Here is a 20,524-nt window from a genome sequence, read left to right on the forward strand (position 1 = left end):
GTTTTTAAACTCATTTTGCTCGAATATCTTCTAAACTACTTATCTCACCGCATTTCTGTCTGACAATTCCTGTAGATTTTCACATTCCGCATTATTTATGTTATATTACTATTTTTCTTACAACCCACGGTTCCCGTGAAAATTGAGAAAACGTGGTTTTTAAACTCATTTTGCTCGAATATCTTCTAAACTACTTATCCCACCGCATTTCTGTTTGACAATTCCTGTAGATTTTCACATACCGCATTATTTATGTTATATTACTATTTTTCTTGCAACCCACGGTTCCCGAGAAAATTGAGAAAACGTTGATTTTAAACTCATTTTGCTCGAATAACTTCTAAACTACTTATCCCCCCGCGTTTCTGTTTGACAATTCCTGCAGATTTTCAAATTCCGCATTATTTATGTTATATTTCTATTTTTCTTACAACCCACGGTTCCCGTGAAAATTGAGAAATCGTGGTTTTTAAACTCATTTTGCTCGAATATCTTCTAAACTACTTATCCCACCGCATTTCTGTCTGACAATTCCTGTAGATTTTCACATACCGCATTATTTATGTTATATTACTATTTTTCTTACAACCCACGGTTCCCGGGAAAATTGAGAAAACGTTGTTTTTAAACTCATTTTGCTCGAATATCTTCTAAACTACTTATCCCACCGCATTTCTGTTTGACAATTCCTGTAGATTTTCACATACCGCATTATTTATGTTATATTACTATTTTTCTTACAACCCACGGTTCCCGAGAAAATTGAGAAAACGTTGTTTTTAAACTCATTTTGCTCGAATATCTTCTAAACTACTTATCCCACCGCATTTCTGTTTGACAATTCCTGCAGATTTTCAAATTCCGCATTATTTATGTTATATTTCTATTTTTCTTACAACCCACGGTTCCCGTGAAAATTGAGAAATCGTGGTTTTTAAACTCATTTTGCTCGAATATCTTCTAAACTACTTATCCCACCGCATTTCTGTCTGACAATTCCTGTAGATTTTCACATACCGCATTATTTATGTTATATTACTATTTTTCTTACAACCCACGGTTCCCGAGAAAATTGAGAAAACGTTGTTTTTAAACTCATTTTGCTCGAATATCTTCTAAACTACTTATCCCACCGCATTTCTGTCTGACAATTCCTGTAGATTTTCACATTCCGCATTATTTATGTTATATTACTGTTTTTCTTACAACCCACGGTTCCCGTGAAAATTGAGAAAACGTGGTTTTTAAACTCATTTTGCTCGAATATCTTCTAAACTACTTATCCCACCGCATTTCTGTTTGACAATTCCTGTAGATTTTCACATTCCGCATTATTTATGTTATATTACTTTTTTTCGTACAATCCACGGTTGCCGAGAAAATTGAGAAAACGTTGTTTTTTAACTCATTTTGCTCGAATATCTTCTAAACTACTTATCCCACCGCATTTCTGTATGACAATTCCTGTAGATTTTCACATTCCGCATTTTTTATGTCACATTACTTTTTTTCGTACAATCCACGGTTCCCGAGAAAATTGAGAATACGTTGTTTTTAAACTCATTTTGCTCGAATATCTTCTAAACTACTTATCCCACCGCATTTCTGTCTGACAATTCCTGTAGATTTTCACATACCGCATTATTTATGTTATATTACTATTTTTCTTACAAACCACGGTTCCCGAGAAAATTGAGAAAACGTTGTTTTTAAACTCATTTTGCTCGAATATCTTCTAAACTACTTATCCCACCGCATTTCTGTTTGACAATTCCTGCAGATTTTCAAATTCCGCATTATTTATGTTATATTTCTATTTTTCTTACAACCCACGGTTCCCGAGAAAATTGAGAAAACGTTGTTTTTAAACTCATTTTGCTCGAATATCTTCTAAACTACTTATCCCACCGCATTTCTGTCTGACAATTCCTGTAGATTTTCACATTCCGCATTATTTATGTTATATTACTGTTTTTCTTACAACCCACGGTTCCCGTGAAAATTGAGAAAACGTGGTTTTTAAACTCATTTTGCTCGAATATCTTCTAAACTACTTATCCCACCGCATTTCTGTTTGACAATTCCTGTAGATTTTCACATTCCGCATTATTTATGTTATATTACTTTTTTTCGTACAATCCACGGTTGCCGAGAAAATTGAGAAAACGTTGTTTTTTAACTCATTTTGCTCGAATATCTTCTAAACTACTTATCCCACCGCATTTCTGTATGACAATTCCTGTAGATTTTCACATTCCGCATTTTTTATGTCACATTACTTTTTTTCGTACAATCCACGGTTCCCGAGAAAATTGAGAATACGTTGTTTTTAAACTCATTTTGCTCGAATATCTTCTAAACTACTTATCCCACCGCATTTCTGTTTCACTATTCCTGTAGATTTTCACATTCCGCATTATTTATGTTATATTACTATTTTTCTTACAACCCACGGTTCCCGTGAAAATTGAGAAAACGTGGTTTTTAAACTCATTTTGCTCGAATATCTTCTAAACTACTTATCCCACCGCATTTCTCTTTGACAATTCCTGTATATTTTCACGTTCCGCATTATTTATGTTATATTACTGTTCGCGAGCGAATCGAGCGAGCGTCGGCGAGCTCGACACACCGTCATTCGTCCCGTCGTGACGTCAGCGTCCGATCGCGATTTCACGCGAAGTCGATCATCGGCTCGCGCTCCGACTTCGGGTATCGACAGGATCACGCGACGATGATCCACCAATCATCGATCCGTCATACTCGCGTGATCCTGTCGAGCCAATCATCCAACGACACCGCTCTGAGGAATCTCCGGGTCCTCGAAAACGGACCAGATTCCGAACACTCTTTGTCATCTCCCATCGCGGAATAATCATACAATCGATCTTTGTACTGTGGCTAAAACGGGTTACAACGCCGTCTCTCATCATCGTCTATTCTCATTCTCGACAGTAAATACAGTCCGCTCGCAATCATTCAATTTGAGTGTACTCGTACAAGTTATTTTCCACGGCCTCTCACTTTCTCGCACAGCGCTGTGTGTAGTCACCGGCAACATCGAGTACGGGTTACTAAGTGTTCGCTCTACTCCGCTACATAAATTTGGTCCTTCGAGCCGGATAGAAAGTGAAAAGTTCGACCGCCGTTCATTCATCCACCATGGGGGACTATCCACGCCAAGCGATGCTACAGCGGAAGATCCTACGGACCGTGGAAAATTTCAAAAAGATCGGGCAAGCCAACGTGACTCTGGAGAAAGTCCTGGGCCGCCTCTCCATTCTCGAGGACGTGTGGATCGCATTCCAGGAAGGTCATCTCGCCCTGCTCGCGTCGACCACTGAGGAGGAGCGGCTTGAAACTCCGTACTTCACGGAGGAGCAGTTCGACTCCACGGAAGACGCCTACCTCATCGCCAAGGACTACCTGCTAGAAGCGAAAACGTCCCTGGAACCGAAAGTCGTGAGTCCATTACAATGTCCGAGCGATAAAGGCTTTATCTCAACTGTTAGGCCGTCGTTAGATCTCACGCACTTACCTCACGTTCCGTTACCTCCGTTCGATGGCGATTTTAATAACTGGGAAACGTTCCGGGACCGTTTTAAAGGCCTGATCATTGCGAATCGCGATCTCTCAGACTCCACTCGCATGCATTATCTTGTCTCCTCATTGACTGGTCCCGCGCTTGAGGCTATACAGCACATTTCAGTTACTTCCGATAATTTTTCAATCGCGTGGGCCACCTTAACCTCGCGGTTCGAAAGCAAGCGCATTCTGATTAAGACTCACTTGTCCAATCTCATCGACCTACCGCACGTTAAACAGGAATCCGCGAGCGAACTCCAAGCGTTGATCGATCGCGCTAACGCCGCTGTATCAAGTTTAAAAAAGCTCGATCGTTCTCCTGAGCAGATCGGTGAGGACATGCTCGTACATCTGGTCACTCGCAAACTCGACACAATTACGTTGGAGAAATGGACTGCCTTTTCCGCGGAAAAGCCCGGAATCTCGACTTTTACGGAATTGTCGAATTACATTGCGTCGCGCACTAAGATTCTCAACGAAGTCGCTCTTAATATTGTACGCGGTTCGGATGAGACGACGACAAGCGCGACCAGTCTTCACGTTGCTACGCCGATCGGGCCCGTTCCGCATACAGATCCCGCCTCCAACGGATCATATTCCGGGTGTCCCCTGTGTCATTCGCGACATTATTTAAGTAATTGTCGATCTTATTTGGCCGAGCCTCAGAGTAAACGTCGCGAGATCATTATCCGGTTGAAGCGATGTCTTAATTGTCTCAGTCGCCGACATGCAACCACTGAATGTACTAGTAAATATTCGTGCCGAGTTTGCCAACAACGTCATCACTCGTCGTTACACCACGAAGCGGACTCTCGCGCGATGACGTCAGCCTCCTCGCTCCCGCGAACGGTGACGGCGAACCACGTTTCGGACCAGTATACATTAGGCGGCGAATCTGCCGTGACGTCACTCCGCGCGTCAACATCTCACGGCTCCGCGTCACGCGTACTCTTAGCCACCGCATGGGTAAGAGTACGTGTCCCGTCAGGACAAGAAGCAATTATTCGCGCATTGCTGGACCAGGGGTCCGAAGCGACTCTAGTGTCCGAAAATCTGGTTCAAACGCTGCGAGCGAAACGTATCCCGCGGAACGTAAAAGTGTCGGCTGTAGGCGGTGTTGACGTTAAAGACGTTCGTTCGGTCATCGCGATACAAATTACGCCGGTAACGTCCAACACTCCCGTGCTTTACACAACCGCATTAGTCTTGCCCTCGCTGACACAGTACCGTGCACAGTCAATTCCGGATCCATCGTCCCTTCCGTATCTCGCCGGTCTTCCGTTGGCCGATGCGGATCCCTCAACTCATCATCCAGTAGACATAATTATCGGCGCCGATTTATTTGGGGACGTAATCCTCAACGGACTTCGTAAGGGAATGCATGGACAGCCCATCGCACAGCAGTCGATTTTCGGGTGGGTGATTTCGGGTCCTATTCCATCCCGATCCGACGATCTTAATCCTTCACATAGTCTGCTCAGTCACAATGTGACAATTCGTTGCACGAGCCCCGATACTCCAATCGACACTCTCGAAGCGGAATTGCGGCGATTCTGGGAGGTGGAGTGCATTCCTCGCGCTACACCGCGATTAACGGCGTCGGAACGACAGTGTGAAGAACACTTTCGAGACACACATTCGCGCACGTCAGACGGTCGTTTTCAGGTTCGGCTCCCATTCAAGCAGGACCCGCCATTCGATATCGGACAGTCGCGACCAATCGCGGAAAAAATGTATCGTTCGCTGGGTCGCAAATTTCAGAAAAACCCAGAACTTCGGCGAGAGTACTCAGCGTTTATGAGCGAATACGAAAGACTCGGCCATATGGAGCGCGTGAACACCGGCTCTTCACTCCCTGATCGCACAATATACATCCCGCACCACCCAGTTCTCCGGCCATCTAGTTCGACCACACACTTGCGTGTGGTATTCAATGCCTCGGCACTCACATCGAATGGCCGCTCATTGAACGATTTCTTGCTTTCCGGGCCGAAGCTTCAGACGGATCTCCCATCCGTCATCCTGCGATGGCGACATCATCGTTACGTATACACCGCTGATATTGCGAAAATGTATCGTCAAATCCTAGTAGACCCTCGCGATACAAGTTTCCAGCGAATCCTCTGGCATGACTCTCCGTCACAGGCGCCTCATGAATTTTCGCTACGCACCGTCACATACGGTATGACGTGCGCTCCATTTCTCGCACTTCGAGTCCTCCAGCAACTCGCTTTCGTCGAAGGCGCAGATTTTCCACTCGCGATTCCCATTCTAAAGGATCAAATTTACGTCGATGATGTTTTGTTCGGGGATGATACACTCGACACCGTTCGCACTCTTCGTGACCAACTCACTGGTCTCCTTCGCCGAGGTAAATTCGAACTTCGGAAATGGGCAAGTAATTCCCCCACACTCCTGCAGGACATCGATCCAACCAATCATGGGCTAGCTTGCTCAATAGATCTCGCCGTAGACGACAGCGTAAAAGTCCTTGGCGTTTCTTGGAACCCGTCGCGCGACCAGTTTATAATCAACATTGCTTTACCGACAGTTCCCCCGCGTACCAAACGTTCGATCCTTGCAACCATTGCAAAATTATACGATCCATTGGGCTGGGTCACCCCTGCGACTATCACAGCAAAGATATTCATGCAAACTCTATGGCGTCGTCACCACCAGTGGGACGAGCCCCTCTCGTTAGATTTGGTCAATCAATGGGAAACCATCTATTCAGGTTTATCACAATTGCACGACCTTAGCTTAGCCCGATGGACTGGTCTGTTGTCAAATGCCCATACCATCGAACTTCATGGGTTTTCAGACGCCTCGTCCTACGCTTATGCTGCGGTCGTCTATTTGAAGGTCATCACTCATGACGGAACGGCCGTCATATCCCTCCTAACTGGGAAGTCAAAGGTCGCGCCGATCACTCCAACCTCCGTTCCGAGGCTCGAATTATCTGCAGCCGTGTTATTGGCTCATCTAATAGAATTCGTCCGCCCGTCACTGGGCTCGAGATCCGTCTCCTGCTACTGCTGGACGGATTCGTCCATCGTTCTCGCCTGGTTACGCGATCACCCATCGCGATGGAAAACGTTCGTTGCGCACCGAGTCCACGACATTCAATGTCGCGTTCCCGACTCCGAATGGCGTCACGTACCTACGTCTTGCAATCCAGCCGATTGCGCATCACGCGGTTTGTTCGGTCAGGAATTGCGCGATCATCCATTGTGGTGGACGGGCCCCCAATGGCTACGCTGGCCTCAACACTGTTGGCCTTCCGACCCCCCGGCCCCCACTGACGTACCTCTCTCGGAGGCAAGATCCGCTGCGGTGCACACCTGTTCGCAAACTTCTTCATGGACTCTCGCTTCTCGGTTCTCATCCTGGGCGAAGTTAATCCGAATCACCGCGTACTTATTCAAATTCATTCACGCCCTTCACGCCCGGAAAAATACTTCATCACCGATTTCCTCTAACGGTCGCACCGTGTCGGTCGACGAGTGCTCGGAAGCTCGCATCTTTTGGATAAAGTCCATACAACGCGAACAATTCCCAACGGAGCTTGAAGCCCTCACTCACGGTCGATCTCTCTCCACCAAAAGCTCAATCATGTCTCTTAATCCCTTTATCGACAGCGACGGCATACTTCGTGTCGGAGGGCGACTTCATAAAGCTCCGATTCCCATTGCTCAAAAACACCCAATTCTGTTAGCGTCTCACTCGCTAGTCGACTTGATCATTTCCCAAGCACATCTTCGAACATTACACGGAGGGGTACAGCTCACTTTAAGCACGCTCCGTCGAGAATTTTGGATATTGAGCGCGCGATCTCTTGTCAAACGCGTCATTCACCGGTGTGTAGTCTGCGTACGCGAACGGGCGAAGGTTCCGGAGCAACTCATGGGTAGCTTGCCCGCCGCGAGAGTAAATTCACCTCTCCAATGTTTTTCGCATTGTGGCGTTGACTATGCCGGACCAGTTCAAGTCCGAGCATCCGCCGGCCGAGGCATTAAAACCCGCAAAGCGTACATCGCACTCTTCATCTGCTTAGCCAGTCGTGCCATCCATCTAGAACTTGTCGGGGATTACTCTACCCCGGCGTTTTTAAACGCATTTGATCGATTCTGCTCGCGGCGTGGACTTCCGTCCGACATGTATTCGGATAACGGTACGACTTTCGCCGGCGCCAATAATGAATTGGCTCGCGCGTACCGCGCAGCTTTACGCGACCCTAACTTTCAGAATAAATCGGCTCACGACAAGATTTCGTGGCACTTCATTCCTCCAGTAGCACCACATTTCGGCGGGTTGTGGGAAGCTGGGGTGCGCAGTGTGAAGCATCATTTACGCCGCGTATTAGGTGATCGCATGCTCTCTTTTGAAGAGTTCACGACGCTTCTATGTCGAATCGAGGCCTGCCTGAATTCGAGACCGATCGCCCCCCTCTCCGACGCGCTGGACGACTGCGAACCATTAACTCCGGGGCATTTTCTCATAGGGACTACTTCCCCGGAGCCTTCCGTTTTACACCTCAACGAAAATCGCCTGTCGCGATGGCAATTAGTACGCCATAAAATCGAACGTTTTTGGAGATTGTGGCAATCTGACTACGTCAACACCCTCCAACAGCGTAGTCGATGGCGACAAACTCGAACCCCGTTGGAACTCGGACAACTAGTCCTAATTCGACATCCGACAGCTCCCCCATGTAAATGGAAGCTGGGTCGAGTCACGCGCCTCCACCCTGGGTCGGACGGACTCACACGAGTAGTCACGGTACGCACCGCTCACTCCGAATTCCAACGACCAATCGTACAACTCTGCGCTCTGCCTGTGAGCAGTTCCTCGACTTCGAATTAGATCGCGTCTATGTCTCGCGACCGTCATTGTACACAATCATAATGTCAATTTGGTGTCTCAAGTACTAGCTCATTAAAAAAAAAAAAAAAAAAATGATGAAAAGCATTCTAGCGCCTTCACTGCGGCGTCGGCTGCGTCCGACATTACTTTAAGACGATATTCGCACCTCCCTCGATTACTGTGTTGAAATCGAGATTTCAAGGCTGGCAGTATGTTCGCGAGCGAATCGAGCGAGCGTCGGCGAGCTCGACACACCGTCATTCGTCCCGTCGTGACGTCAGCGTCCGATCGCGATTTCACGCGAAGTCGATCATCGGCTCGCGCTCCGACTTCGGGTATCGACAGGATCACGCGACGATGATCCACCAATCATCGATCCGTCATACTCGCGTGATCCTGTCGAGCCAATCATCCAACGACACTGCTCTGAGGAATCTCCGGGTCCTCGAAAACGGACCAGATTCCGAACACTCTTTGTCATCTCCCATCGCGGAATAATCATACAATCGATCTTTGTACTGTGGCTAAAACGGGTTACAACGCCGTCTCTCATCATCGTCTATTCTCATTCTCGACAGTAAATACAGTCCGCTCGCAATCATTCAATTTGAGTGTACTCGTACAAGTTATTTTCCACGGCCTCTCACTTTCTCGCACAGCGCTGTGTGTAGTCACCGGCAACATCGAGTACGGGTTACTAAGTGTTCGCTCTACTCCGCTACAATTACTTTTTTTCTTACAGCCCACGGTTGCCGAGAAAATTGAGAAAACGTTGTTTTTAAACTCATTTTGCTCGAATATCTTCTAAACTACTTATCCCACCGCATTTCTGTTTGACAATTCCTGTAGATTTTCAAATTCCGCATTATTTATGTTATATTACTATTTTTCTTACAACCCACGGTTCCCGTGAAAATTGAGAAATCGTGGTTTTTAAACTCATTTTGCTCGAATATCTTCTAAACTACTTATCCCACCGCATTTCTGTTTGACAATTCCTGTAGATTTTCACATACCGCATTATTTATGTTATATTACTCTTTTTCGTGCAATCCACGGTTGCCGAGAAAATTGAGAAAACGTTGTTTTTAAACTCATTTTGCTCGAATATCTTCTAAACTACTTATCCCAACGGATTTCTGTATGACAATTCCTGTAGATTTTCACATTCCGCATTATTTATGTTATATTACTCTTTTTCGTGCAATCCACGGTTGCCGAGAAAATTGAGAAAACGTTGTTTTTAAACTCATTTTGCTCGAATATCTTCTAAACTACTTATCCCACCGCATTTCTCTTTGACAATTCCTGTAGATTTTCACATTCCGCATCTTTTATGTCATATTACTTTTTTCGTACATCCCACGGTTCCCGAGAAAATTGAGAAAACGTTGTTTTTAAACTCATTTTGCTCGAATATCTTCTAAACTACTTATCCCACCGCATTTCTGTTTGACAATTCCTGTAGATTTTCACATACCGCATTATTTATGTTATATTACGTTTATTCTTACAACCCACGGTTCCCGAGAAAATTGAGAAAACGTTGTTTTTAAACTCATTTTGCTCGAATATCTTCTAAACTACTTATCCCAACGGATTTCTGTATGACAATTCCTGTAGATTTTCACATTCCGCATTATTTATGTTATATTACTTTTTTTCATGCAATCCACGGTTGCCGAGAAAATTGAGAAAACGTTGTTTTTAAACTCATTTTGCTCGAATATCTTCTAAACTACTAATCCCACCGCATTTCTCTTTGACAATTCATGTAGATTTTCACATTCCGCATCTTTTATGTCATATTACTTTTCTCGTACATCGCACGGTTCCCGAGAAAATTGAGAAAACGTTGTTTTTAAACTCATTTTGCTCGAATATCTTCTAAACTACTTATCCCACCGCATTTCTGTTTGACAATTCCTGTAGATTTTCAATACCGCATTATTTATGTTATATTACGTTTTTTCTTACAACCCACGGTTCCCGAGAAAATTGAGAAAACGTTGTTTTTAAACTCATTTTGCACGAATATCTTCTAAACTACTTATCCCACCGCATTTCTGTTTGACAATTCCTGTAGATTTTCACATTCCGCATTATTTATGTTATATTACTTTTTTTCGTACAATCCACGGTTGCCGAGAAAATTGAGAAAACGTTGTTTTTAAACTCATTTTGCTCGAATATCTTCTAAACTACTTATCCCACCGCATTTCTCTTTGACAATTCCTGTAGATTTTCACATTCCCCATCTTTTATTTCATATTACTTTTTTCGTACATCCCACGGTTCCCGAGAAAATTGAGAAAACGTTGTTTTTAAACTCATTTTGCTCGAATATCTTCTAAACTACTTATCCCACCGCATTTCTGTCTGACAATTCCTGTAGATTTTCACATTCCGCATTATTTATGTTATATTACTATTTTTCTTACAACCCACGGTTCCCGTGAAAATTGAGAAAACGTGGTTTTTAAACTCATTTTGCTCGAATATCTTCTAAACTACTTATCCCACCGCATTTCTGTTTGACAATTCCTGTAGATTTTCACATACCGCATTATTTATGTTATATTACTATTTTTCTTACAACCCACGGTTCCCGAGAAAATTGAGAAAACGTTGTTTTTAAACTCATTTTGCTCGAATATCTTCTAAACTACTTATCCCACCGCATTTCTGTTTGACAATTCCTGCAGATTTTCAAATTCCGCATTATTTATGTTATATTACTATTTTTCTTACAACCCACGGTTCCCGTGAAAATTGAGAAATCGTGGTTTTTAAACTCATTTTGCTCGAATATCTTCTAAACTACTTATCCCACCGCATTTCTGTCTGACAATTCCTGTAGATTTTCACATACCGCATTATTTATGTTATATTACTATTTTTCTTACAACCCACGGTTCCCGAGAAAATTGAGAAAACGTTGTTTTTAAACTCATTTTGCTCGAATATCTTCTAAACTACTTATCCCACCGCATTTCTGTCTGACAATTCCTGTAGATTTTCACATTCCGCATTATTTATGTTATATTACTATTTTTCTTACAACCCACGGTTCCCGTGAAAATTGAGAAAACGTGGTTTTTAAACTCATTTTGCTCGAATATCTTCTAAACTACTTATCCCACCGCATTTCTGTTTGACAATTCCTGTAGATTTTCACATTCCGCATTATTTATGTTATATTACTGTTTTTCTTACAACCCACGGTTCCCGTGAAAATTGAGAAAACGTGGTTTTTAAACTCATTTTGCTCGAATATCTTCTAAACTACTTATCTCACCGCATTTCTGTCTGACAATTCCTGTAGATTTTCACATTCCGCATTATTTATGTTATATTACTATTTTTCTTACAACCCACGGTTCCCGTGAAAATTGAGAAAACGTGGTTTTTAAACTCATTTTGCTCGAATATCTTCTAAACTACTTATCCCACCGCATTTCTGTTTGACAATTCCTGTAGATTTTCACATACCGCATTATTTATGTTATATTACTATTTTTCTTGCAACCCACGGTTCCCGAGAAAATTGAGAAAACGTTGTTTTTAAACTCATTTTGCTCGAATATCTTCTAAACTACTTATCCCACCGCATTTCTGTTTGACAATTCCTGTAGATTTTCACATACCGCATTATTTATGTTATATTACTATTTTTCTTGCAACCCACGGTTACCGAGAAAATTGAGAAAACGTTGTTTTTAAACTCATTTTGCTCGAATATCTTCTAAACTACTTATCCCCCCGCGTTTCTGTTTGACAATTCCTGCAGATTTTCAAATTCCGCATTATTTATGTTATATTTCTATTTTTCTTACAACCCACGGTTCCCGTGAAAATTGAGAAATCGTGGTTTTTAAACTCATTTTGCTCGAATATCTTCTAAACTACTTATCCCACCGCATTTCTGTCTGACAATTCCTGTAGATTTTCACATACCGCATTATTTATGTTATATTACTATTTTTCTTACAACCCACGGTTCCCGAGAAAATTGAGAAAACGTTGTTTTTAAACTCATTTTGCTCGAATATCTTCTAAACTACTTATCCCACCGCATTTCTGTTTGACAATTCCTGTAGATTTTCACATACCGCATTATTTATGTTATATTACTATTTTTCTTACAACCCACGGTTCCCGAGAAAATTGAGAAAACGTTGTTTTTAAACTCATTTTGCTCGAATATCTTCTAAACTACTTATCCCACCGCATTTCTGTTTGACAATTCCTGCAGATTTTCAAATTCCGCATTATTTATGTTATATTTCTATTTTTCTTACAACCCACGGTTCCCGTGAAAATTGAGAAATCGTGGTTTTTAAACTCATTTTGCTCGAATATCTTCTAAACTACTTATCCCACCGCATTTCTGTCTGACAATTCCTGTAGATTTTCACATACCGCATTATTTATGTTATATTACTATTTTTCTTACAACCCACGGTTCCCGAGAAAATTGAGAAAACGTTGTTTTTAAACTCATTTTGCTCGAATATCTTCTAAACTACTTATCCCACCGCATTTCTGTCTGACAATTCCTGTAGATTTTCACATTCCGCATTATTTATGTTATATTACTGTTTTTCTTACAACCCACGGTTCCCGTGAAAATTGAGAAAACGTGGTTTTTAAACTCATTTTGCTCGAATATCTTCTAAACTACTTATCCCACCGCATTTCTGTCTGACAATTCCTGTAGATTTTCACATACCGCATTATTTATGTTATATTACTATTTTTCTTACAACCCACGGTTCCCGAGAAAATTGAGAAAACGTTGTTTTTAAACTCATTTTGCTCGAATATCTTCTAAACTACTTATCCCACCGCATTTCTGTCTGACAATTCCTGTAGATTTTCACATTCCGCATTATTTATGTTATATTACTGTTTTTCTTACAACCCACGGTTCCCGTGAAAATTGAGAAAACGTGGTTTTTAAACTCATTTTGCTCGAATATCTTCTAAACTACTTATCTCACCGCATTTCTGTCTGACAATTCCTGTAGATTTTCACATTCCGCATTATTTATGTTATATTACTATTTTTCTTACAACACACGGTTCCCGTGAAAATTGAGAAAACGTGGTTTTCAAACTCATTTTGCTCGAATATCTTCTAAACTACTTATCCCACCGCATTTCTGTTTGACAATTCCTGTAGATTTTCACATACCGCATTATTTATGTTATATTACTATTTTTCTTGCAACCCACGGTTCCCGAGAAAATTGAGAAAACGTTGTTTTTAAACTCATTTTGCTCGAATATCTTCTAAACTACTTATCCCACCGCATTTCTGTCTGACAATTCCTGTAGATTTTCACATTCCGCATTATTTATGTTATATTACTGTTTTTCTTACAACCCACGGTTCCCGTGAAAATTGAGAAAACGTGGTTTTTAAACTCATTTTGCTCGAATATCTTCTAAACTACTTATCTCACCGCATTTCTGTCTGACAATTCCTGTAGATTTTCACATTCCGCATTATTTATGTTATATTACTATTTTTCTTACAACCCACGGTTCCCGTGAAAATTGAGAAAACGTGGTTTTTAAACTCATTTTGCTCGAATATCTTCTAAACTACTTATCCCACCGCATTTCTGTTTGACAATTCCTGTAGATTTTCACATACCGCATTATTTATGTTATATTACTATTTTTCTTGCAACCCACGGTTCCCGAGAAAATTGAGAAAACGTTGTTTTTAAACTCATTTTGCTCGAATATCTTCTAAACTACTTATTCCCCCGCGTTTCTGTTTGACAATTCCTGCAGATTTTCAAATTCCGCATTATTTATGTTATATTTCTATTTTTCTTACAACCCACGGTTCCCGTGAAAATTGAGAAATCGTGGTTTTTAAACTCATTTTGCTCGAATATCTTCTAAACTACTTATCCCACCGCATTTCTGTCTGACAATTCCTGTAGATTTTCACATACCGCATTATTTATGTTATATTACTATTTTTCTTACAACCCACGGTTCCCGAGAAAATTGAGAAAACGTTGTTTTTAAACTCATTTTGCTCGAATATCTTCTAAACTACTTATCCCACCGCATTTCTGTTTGACAATTCCTGTAGATTTTCACATACCGCATTATTTATTTTATATTACTATTTTTCTTACAACCCACGGTTCCCGAGAAAATTGAGAAAACGTTGTTTTTAAACTCATTTTGCTCGAATATCTTCTAAACTACTTATCCCACCGCATTTCTGTTTGAAAATTCCTGCAGATTTTCAAATTCCGCATTATTTATGTTATATTTCTATTTTTCTTACAACCCACGGTTCCCGTGAAAATTGAGAAATCGTGGTTTTTAAACTCATTTTGCTCGAATATCTTCTAAACTACTTATCCCACCGCATTTCTGTCTGACAATTCCTGTAGATTTTCACATACCGCATTATTTATGTTATATTACTATTTTTCTTACAACCCACGGTTCCCGAGAAAATTGAGAAAACGTTGTTTTTAAACTCATTTTGCTCGAATATCTTCTAAACTACTTATCCCACCGCATTTCTGTCTGACAATTCCTGTAGATTTTCACATTCCGCATTATTTATGTTATATTACTGTTTTTCTTACAACCCACGGTTCCCGTGAAAATTGAGAAAACGTGGTTTTTAAACTCATTTTGCTCGAATATCTTCTAAACTACTTATCCCACCGCATTTCTGTTTGACAATTCCTGTAGATTTTCACATTCCGCATTATTTATGTTATATTACTTTTTTTCGTACAATCCACGGTTGCCGAGAAAATTGAGAAAACGTTGTTTTTTAACTCATTTTGCTCGAATATCTTCTAAACTACTTATCCCACCGCATTTCTGTATGACAATTCCTGTAGATTTTCACATTCCGCATTTTTTATGTCACATTACTTTTTTTCGTACAATCCACGGTTCCCGAGAAAATTGAGAATACGTTGTTTTTAAACTCATTTTGCTCGAATATCTTCTAAACTACTTATCCCACCGCATTTCTGTTTGACAATTCCTGTAGATTTTCACATACCGCATTATTTATGTTATATTACTATTTTTCTTGCAACCCACGGTTCCCGAGAAAATTGAGAAAACGTTGTTTTTAAACTCATTTTGCTCGAATATCTTCTAAACAACTTATCCCCCCGCGTTTCTGTTTGACAATTCCTGCAGATTTTCAAATTCCGCATTATTTATGTTATATTTCTATTTTTCTTACAACCCACGGTTCCCGTGAAAATTGAGAAATCGTGGTTTTTAAACTCATTTTGCTCGAATATCTTCTAAACTACTTATCCCACCGCATTTCTGTCTGACAATTCCTGTAGATTTTCACATACCGCATTATTTATGTTATATTACTATTTTTCTTACAACCCACGGTTCCCGAGAAAATTGAGAAAACGTTGTTTTTAAACTCATTTTGCTCGAATATCTTCTAAACTACTTATCCCACCGCATTTCTGTTTGACAATTCCTGTAGATTTTCACATACCGCATTATTTATGTTATATTACTATTTTTCTTACAACCCACGGTTCCCGAGAAAATTGAGAAAACGTTGTTTTTAAACTCATTTTGCTCGAATATCTTCTAAACTACTTATCCCACCGCATTTCTGTTTGACAATTCCTGCAGATTTTCAAATTCCGCATTATTTATGTTATATTTCTATTTTTCTTACAACCCACGGTTCCCGTGAAAATTGAGAAATCGTGGTTTTTAAACTCATTTTGCTCGAATATCTTCTAAACTACTTATCCCACCGCATTTCTGTCTGACAATTCCTGTAGATTTTCACATTCCGCATTATTTATGTTATATTACTGTTTTTCTTACAACCCACGGTTCCCGTGAAAATTGAGAAAACGTGGTTTTTAAACTCATTTTGCTCGAATATCTTCTAAACTACTTATCCCACCGCATTTCTGTCTGACAATTCCTGTAGATTTTCACATACCGCATTATTTATGTTACATTACTATTTTTCTTACAACCCACGGTTCCCGAGAAAATTGAGAAAACGTTGTTTTTAAACTCATTTTGCTCGAATATCTTCTAAACTACTTATCCCACCGCATTTCTGTCTGACAATTCCTGTAGATTTTCACATTCCGCATTATTTATGTTATATTACTGTTTTTCTTACAACCCACGGTTCCCGTGAAAATTGAGAAAACGTGGTTTTTAAACTCATTTTGCTCGAATATCTTCTAAACTACTTATCTCACCGCATTTCTGTCTGACAATTCCTGTAGATTTTCACATTCCGCATTATTTATGTTATATTACTATTTTTCTTACAACCCACGGTTCCCGTGAAAATTGAGAAAACGTGGTTTTTAAACTCATTTTGCTCGAATATCTTCTAAACTACTTATCCCACCGCATTTCTGTTTGACAATTCCTGTAGATTTTCACATACCGCATTATTTATGTTATATTACTATTTTTCTTGCAACCCACGGTTCCCGAGAAAATTGAGAAAACGTGGTTTTTAAACTCATTTTGCTCGAATATCTTCTAAACTACTTATCCCACCGCATTTCTCTTTGACAATTCCTGTATATTTTCACGTTCCGCATTATTTATGTTATATTACTTTTTTTCTTACAGCCCACGGTTGCCGAGAAAATTGAGAAAACGTTGTTTTTAAACTCATTTTGCTCGAATATCTTCTAAACTACTTATCCCACCGCATTTCTGTTTGACAATTCCTGTAGATTTTCAAATTCCGCATTATTTATGTTATATTACTATTTTTCTTACAACCCACGGTTCCCGTGAAAATTGAGAAATCGTGGTTTTTAAACTCATTTTGCTCGAATATCTTCTAAACTACTTATCCCACCGCATTTCTGTTTGACAATTCCTGTAGATTTTCACATACCGCATTATTTATGTTATATTACGTTTATTCTTACAACCCACGGTTCCCGAGAAAATTGAGAAAACGTTGTTTTTAAACTCATTTTGCTCGAATATCTTCTAAACTACTTATCCCAACGGATTTCTGTATGACAATTCCTGTAGATTTTCACATTCCGCATTATTTATGTTATATTACTCTTTTTCGTGCAATCCACGGTTGCCGAGAAAATTGAGAAAACGTTGTTTTTAAACTCATTTTGCTCGAATATCTTCTAAACTACTTATCCCACCGCATTTCTCTTTGACAATTCCTGTAGATTTTCACATTCCGCATCTTTTATGTCATATTACTTTTTTCGTACATCCCACGGTTCCCGAGAAAATTGAGAAAACGTTGTTTTTAAACTCATTTTGCTCGAATATCTTCTAAACTACTTATCCCACCGCATTTCTGTTTGACAATTCCTGTAGATTTTCACATACCGCATTATTTATGTTATATTACGTTTATTCTTACAACCCACGGTTCCCGAGAAAATTGAGAAAACGTTGTTTTTAAACTCATTTTGCTCGAATATCTTCTAAACTACTTATCCCACCGCATTTCTGTCTGACAATTCCTGTAGATTTTCACATTCCGCATTATTTATGTTATATTACTGTTTTTCTTACAACCCACGGTTCCCGTGAAAATTGAGAAAACGTGGTTTTTAAACTCATTTTGCTCGAATATCTTCTAAACTACTTATCTCACCGCATTTCTGTCTGACAATTCCTGTAGATTTTCACATTCCGCATTATTTATGTTATATTACTATTTTTCTTACAACCCACGGTTCCCGTGAAAATTGAGAAAACGTGGTTTTTAAACTCATTTTGCTCGAATATCTTCTAAACTACTTATCCCACCGCATTTCTGTTTGACAATTCCTGTAGATTTTCACATACCGCATTATTTATGTTATATTACTATTTTTCTTGCAACCCACGGTTCCCGAGAAAATTGAGAAAACGTTGATTTTAAACTCATTTTGCTCGAATACCTTCTAAACTACTTATCCCCCCGCGTTTCTGTTTGACAATTCCTGCAGATTTTCAAATTCCGCATTATTTATGTTATATTTCTATTTTTCTTACAACCCACGGTTCCCGTGAAAATTGAGAAATCGTGGTTTTTAAACTCATTTTGCTCGAATATCTTCTAAACTACTTATCCCACCGCATTTCTGTCTGACAATTCCTGTAGATTTTCACATACCGCATTATTTATGTTATATTACTATTTTTCTTACAACCCACGGTTCCCGGGAAAATTGAGAAAACGTTGTTTTTAAACTCATTTTCCTCGAATATCTTCTAAACTACTTATCCCACCGCATTTCTGTTTGACAATTCCTGTAGATTTTCACATACCGCATTATTTATGTTATATTACTATTTTTCTTACAACCCACGGTTCCCGAGAAAATTGAGAAAACGTTGTTTTTAAACTCATTTTGCTCGAATATCTTCTAAACTACTTATCCCACCGCATTTCTGTTTGACAATTCCTGCAGATTTTCAAATTCCGCATTATTTATGTTATATTTCTATTTTTCTTACAACCCACGGTTCCCGTGAAAATTGAGAAATCGTGGTTTTTAAACTCATTTTGCTCGAATATCTTCTAAACTACTTATCCCACCGCATTTCTGTCTGACAATTCCTGTAGATTTTCACATACCGCATTATTTATGTTATATTACTATTTTTCTTACAACCCACGGTTCCCGAGAAAATTGAGAAAACGTTGTTTTTAAACTCATTTTGCTCGAATATCTTCTAAACTACTTATCCCACCGCATTTCTGTCTGACAATTCCTGTAGATTTTCACATTCCGCATTATTTATGTTATATTACTGTTTTTCTTACAACCCACGGTTCCCGTGAAAATTGAGAAAACGTGATTTTAAACTCATTTTGCTCGAATATCTTCTAAACTACTTATCCCACCGCATTTCTGTTTGACAATTCCTGTAGATTTTCACATTCCGCATTATTTATGTTATATTACTTTTTTTCGTACAATCCACGGTTGCCGAGAAAATTGAGAAAACGTTGTTTTTTAACTCATTTTGCTCGAATATCTTCTAAACTACTTATCCCACCGCATTTCTGTATGACAATTCCTGTAGATTTTCACATTCCGCATTTTTTATGTCACATTACTTTTTTTCGTACAATCCACGGTTCCCGAGAAAATTGAGAATACGTTGTTTTTAAACTCATTTTGCTCGAATATCTTCTAAACTACTTATCCCACCGCATTTCTGTCTGACAATTCCTGTAGATTTTCACATACCGCATTATTTATGTTATATTACTATTTTTCTTACAACCCTCGGTTCCCGAGAAAATTGAGAAAACGTTGTTTTTAAACTCATTTTGCTCGAATATCTTCTAAACTACTTATCCCACCGCATTTCTGTTTGACAATTCCTGTAGATTTTCACATACCGCATTATTTATGTTATATTACTATTTTTCTTACAACCCACGGTTCCCGAGAAAATTGAGAAAACGTTGTTTTTAAACTCATTTTGCTCGAATATCTTCTAAACTACTTATCCCACCGCATTTCTGTTTGACAATTCCTGCAGATTTTCAAATTCCGCATTATTTATGTTATATTTCTATTTTTCTTACAACCCACGGTTCCCGAGAAAATTGAGAAAACGTTGTTTTTAAACTCATTTTGCTCGAATATCTTCTAAACTACTTATCCCACCGCATTTCTGTCTGACAATTCCTGTAGATTTTCACATTCCGCATTATTTATGTTATATTACTGTTTTTCTTACAACCCACGGTTCCCGTGAAAATTGAGAAAACGTGGTTTTTAAACTCATTTTGCTCGAATATCTTCTAAACTACTTATCCCACCGCATTTCTGTTTGACAATTCCTGTAGATTTTCACATTCCGCATTATTTATGTTATATTACTTTTTTTCGTACAATCCACGGTTGCCGAGAAAATTGAGAAAACGTTGTTTTTTAACTCATTTTGCTCGAATATCTTCTAAACTACTTATCCCACCGCATTTCTGTATGACAATTCCTGTAGATTTTCACATTCCGCATTTTTTATGTCACATTACTTTTTTTCGTACAATCCACGGTTCCCGAGAAAATTGAGA

General features: G+C 39.7%; 1 protein-coding gene across 1 annotated transcript; it reads left to right on the plus strand.

The window, feature by feature from the left end:
* The first annotated feature begins 3,162 nt into the window (after positions 1-3,162).
* LOC143216578 (uncharacterized) lies at positions 3,163-8,448 on the plus strand. Its single transcript, XM_076439804.1, has one exon. It carries the CDS (start codon positions 3,163-3,165, stop codon positions 8,446-8,448), a length of 5,286 nt encoding a protein of 1,761 aa, XP_076295919.1.
* The last annotated feature ends 12,076 nt before the right edge of the window (positions 8,449-20,524 follow it).

This window comes from Lasioglossum baleicum, chromosome 1, assembly GCF_051020765.1.
Source record: "Lasioglossum baleicum chromosome 1, iyLasBale1, whole genome shotgun sequence".
NCBI classification, from domain to species: domain Eukaryota; kingdom Metazoa; phylum Arthropoda; class Insecta; order Hymenoptera; family Halictidae; genus Lasioglossum; species Lasioglossum baleicum.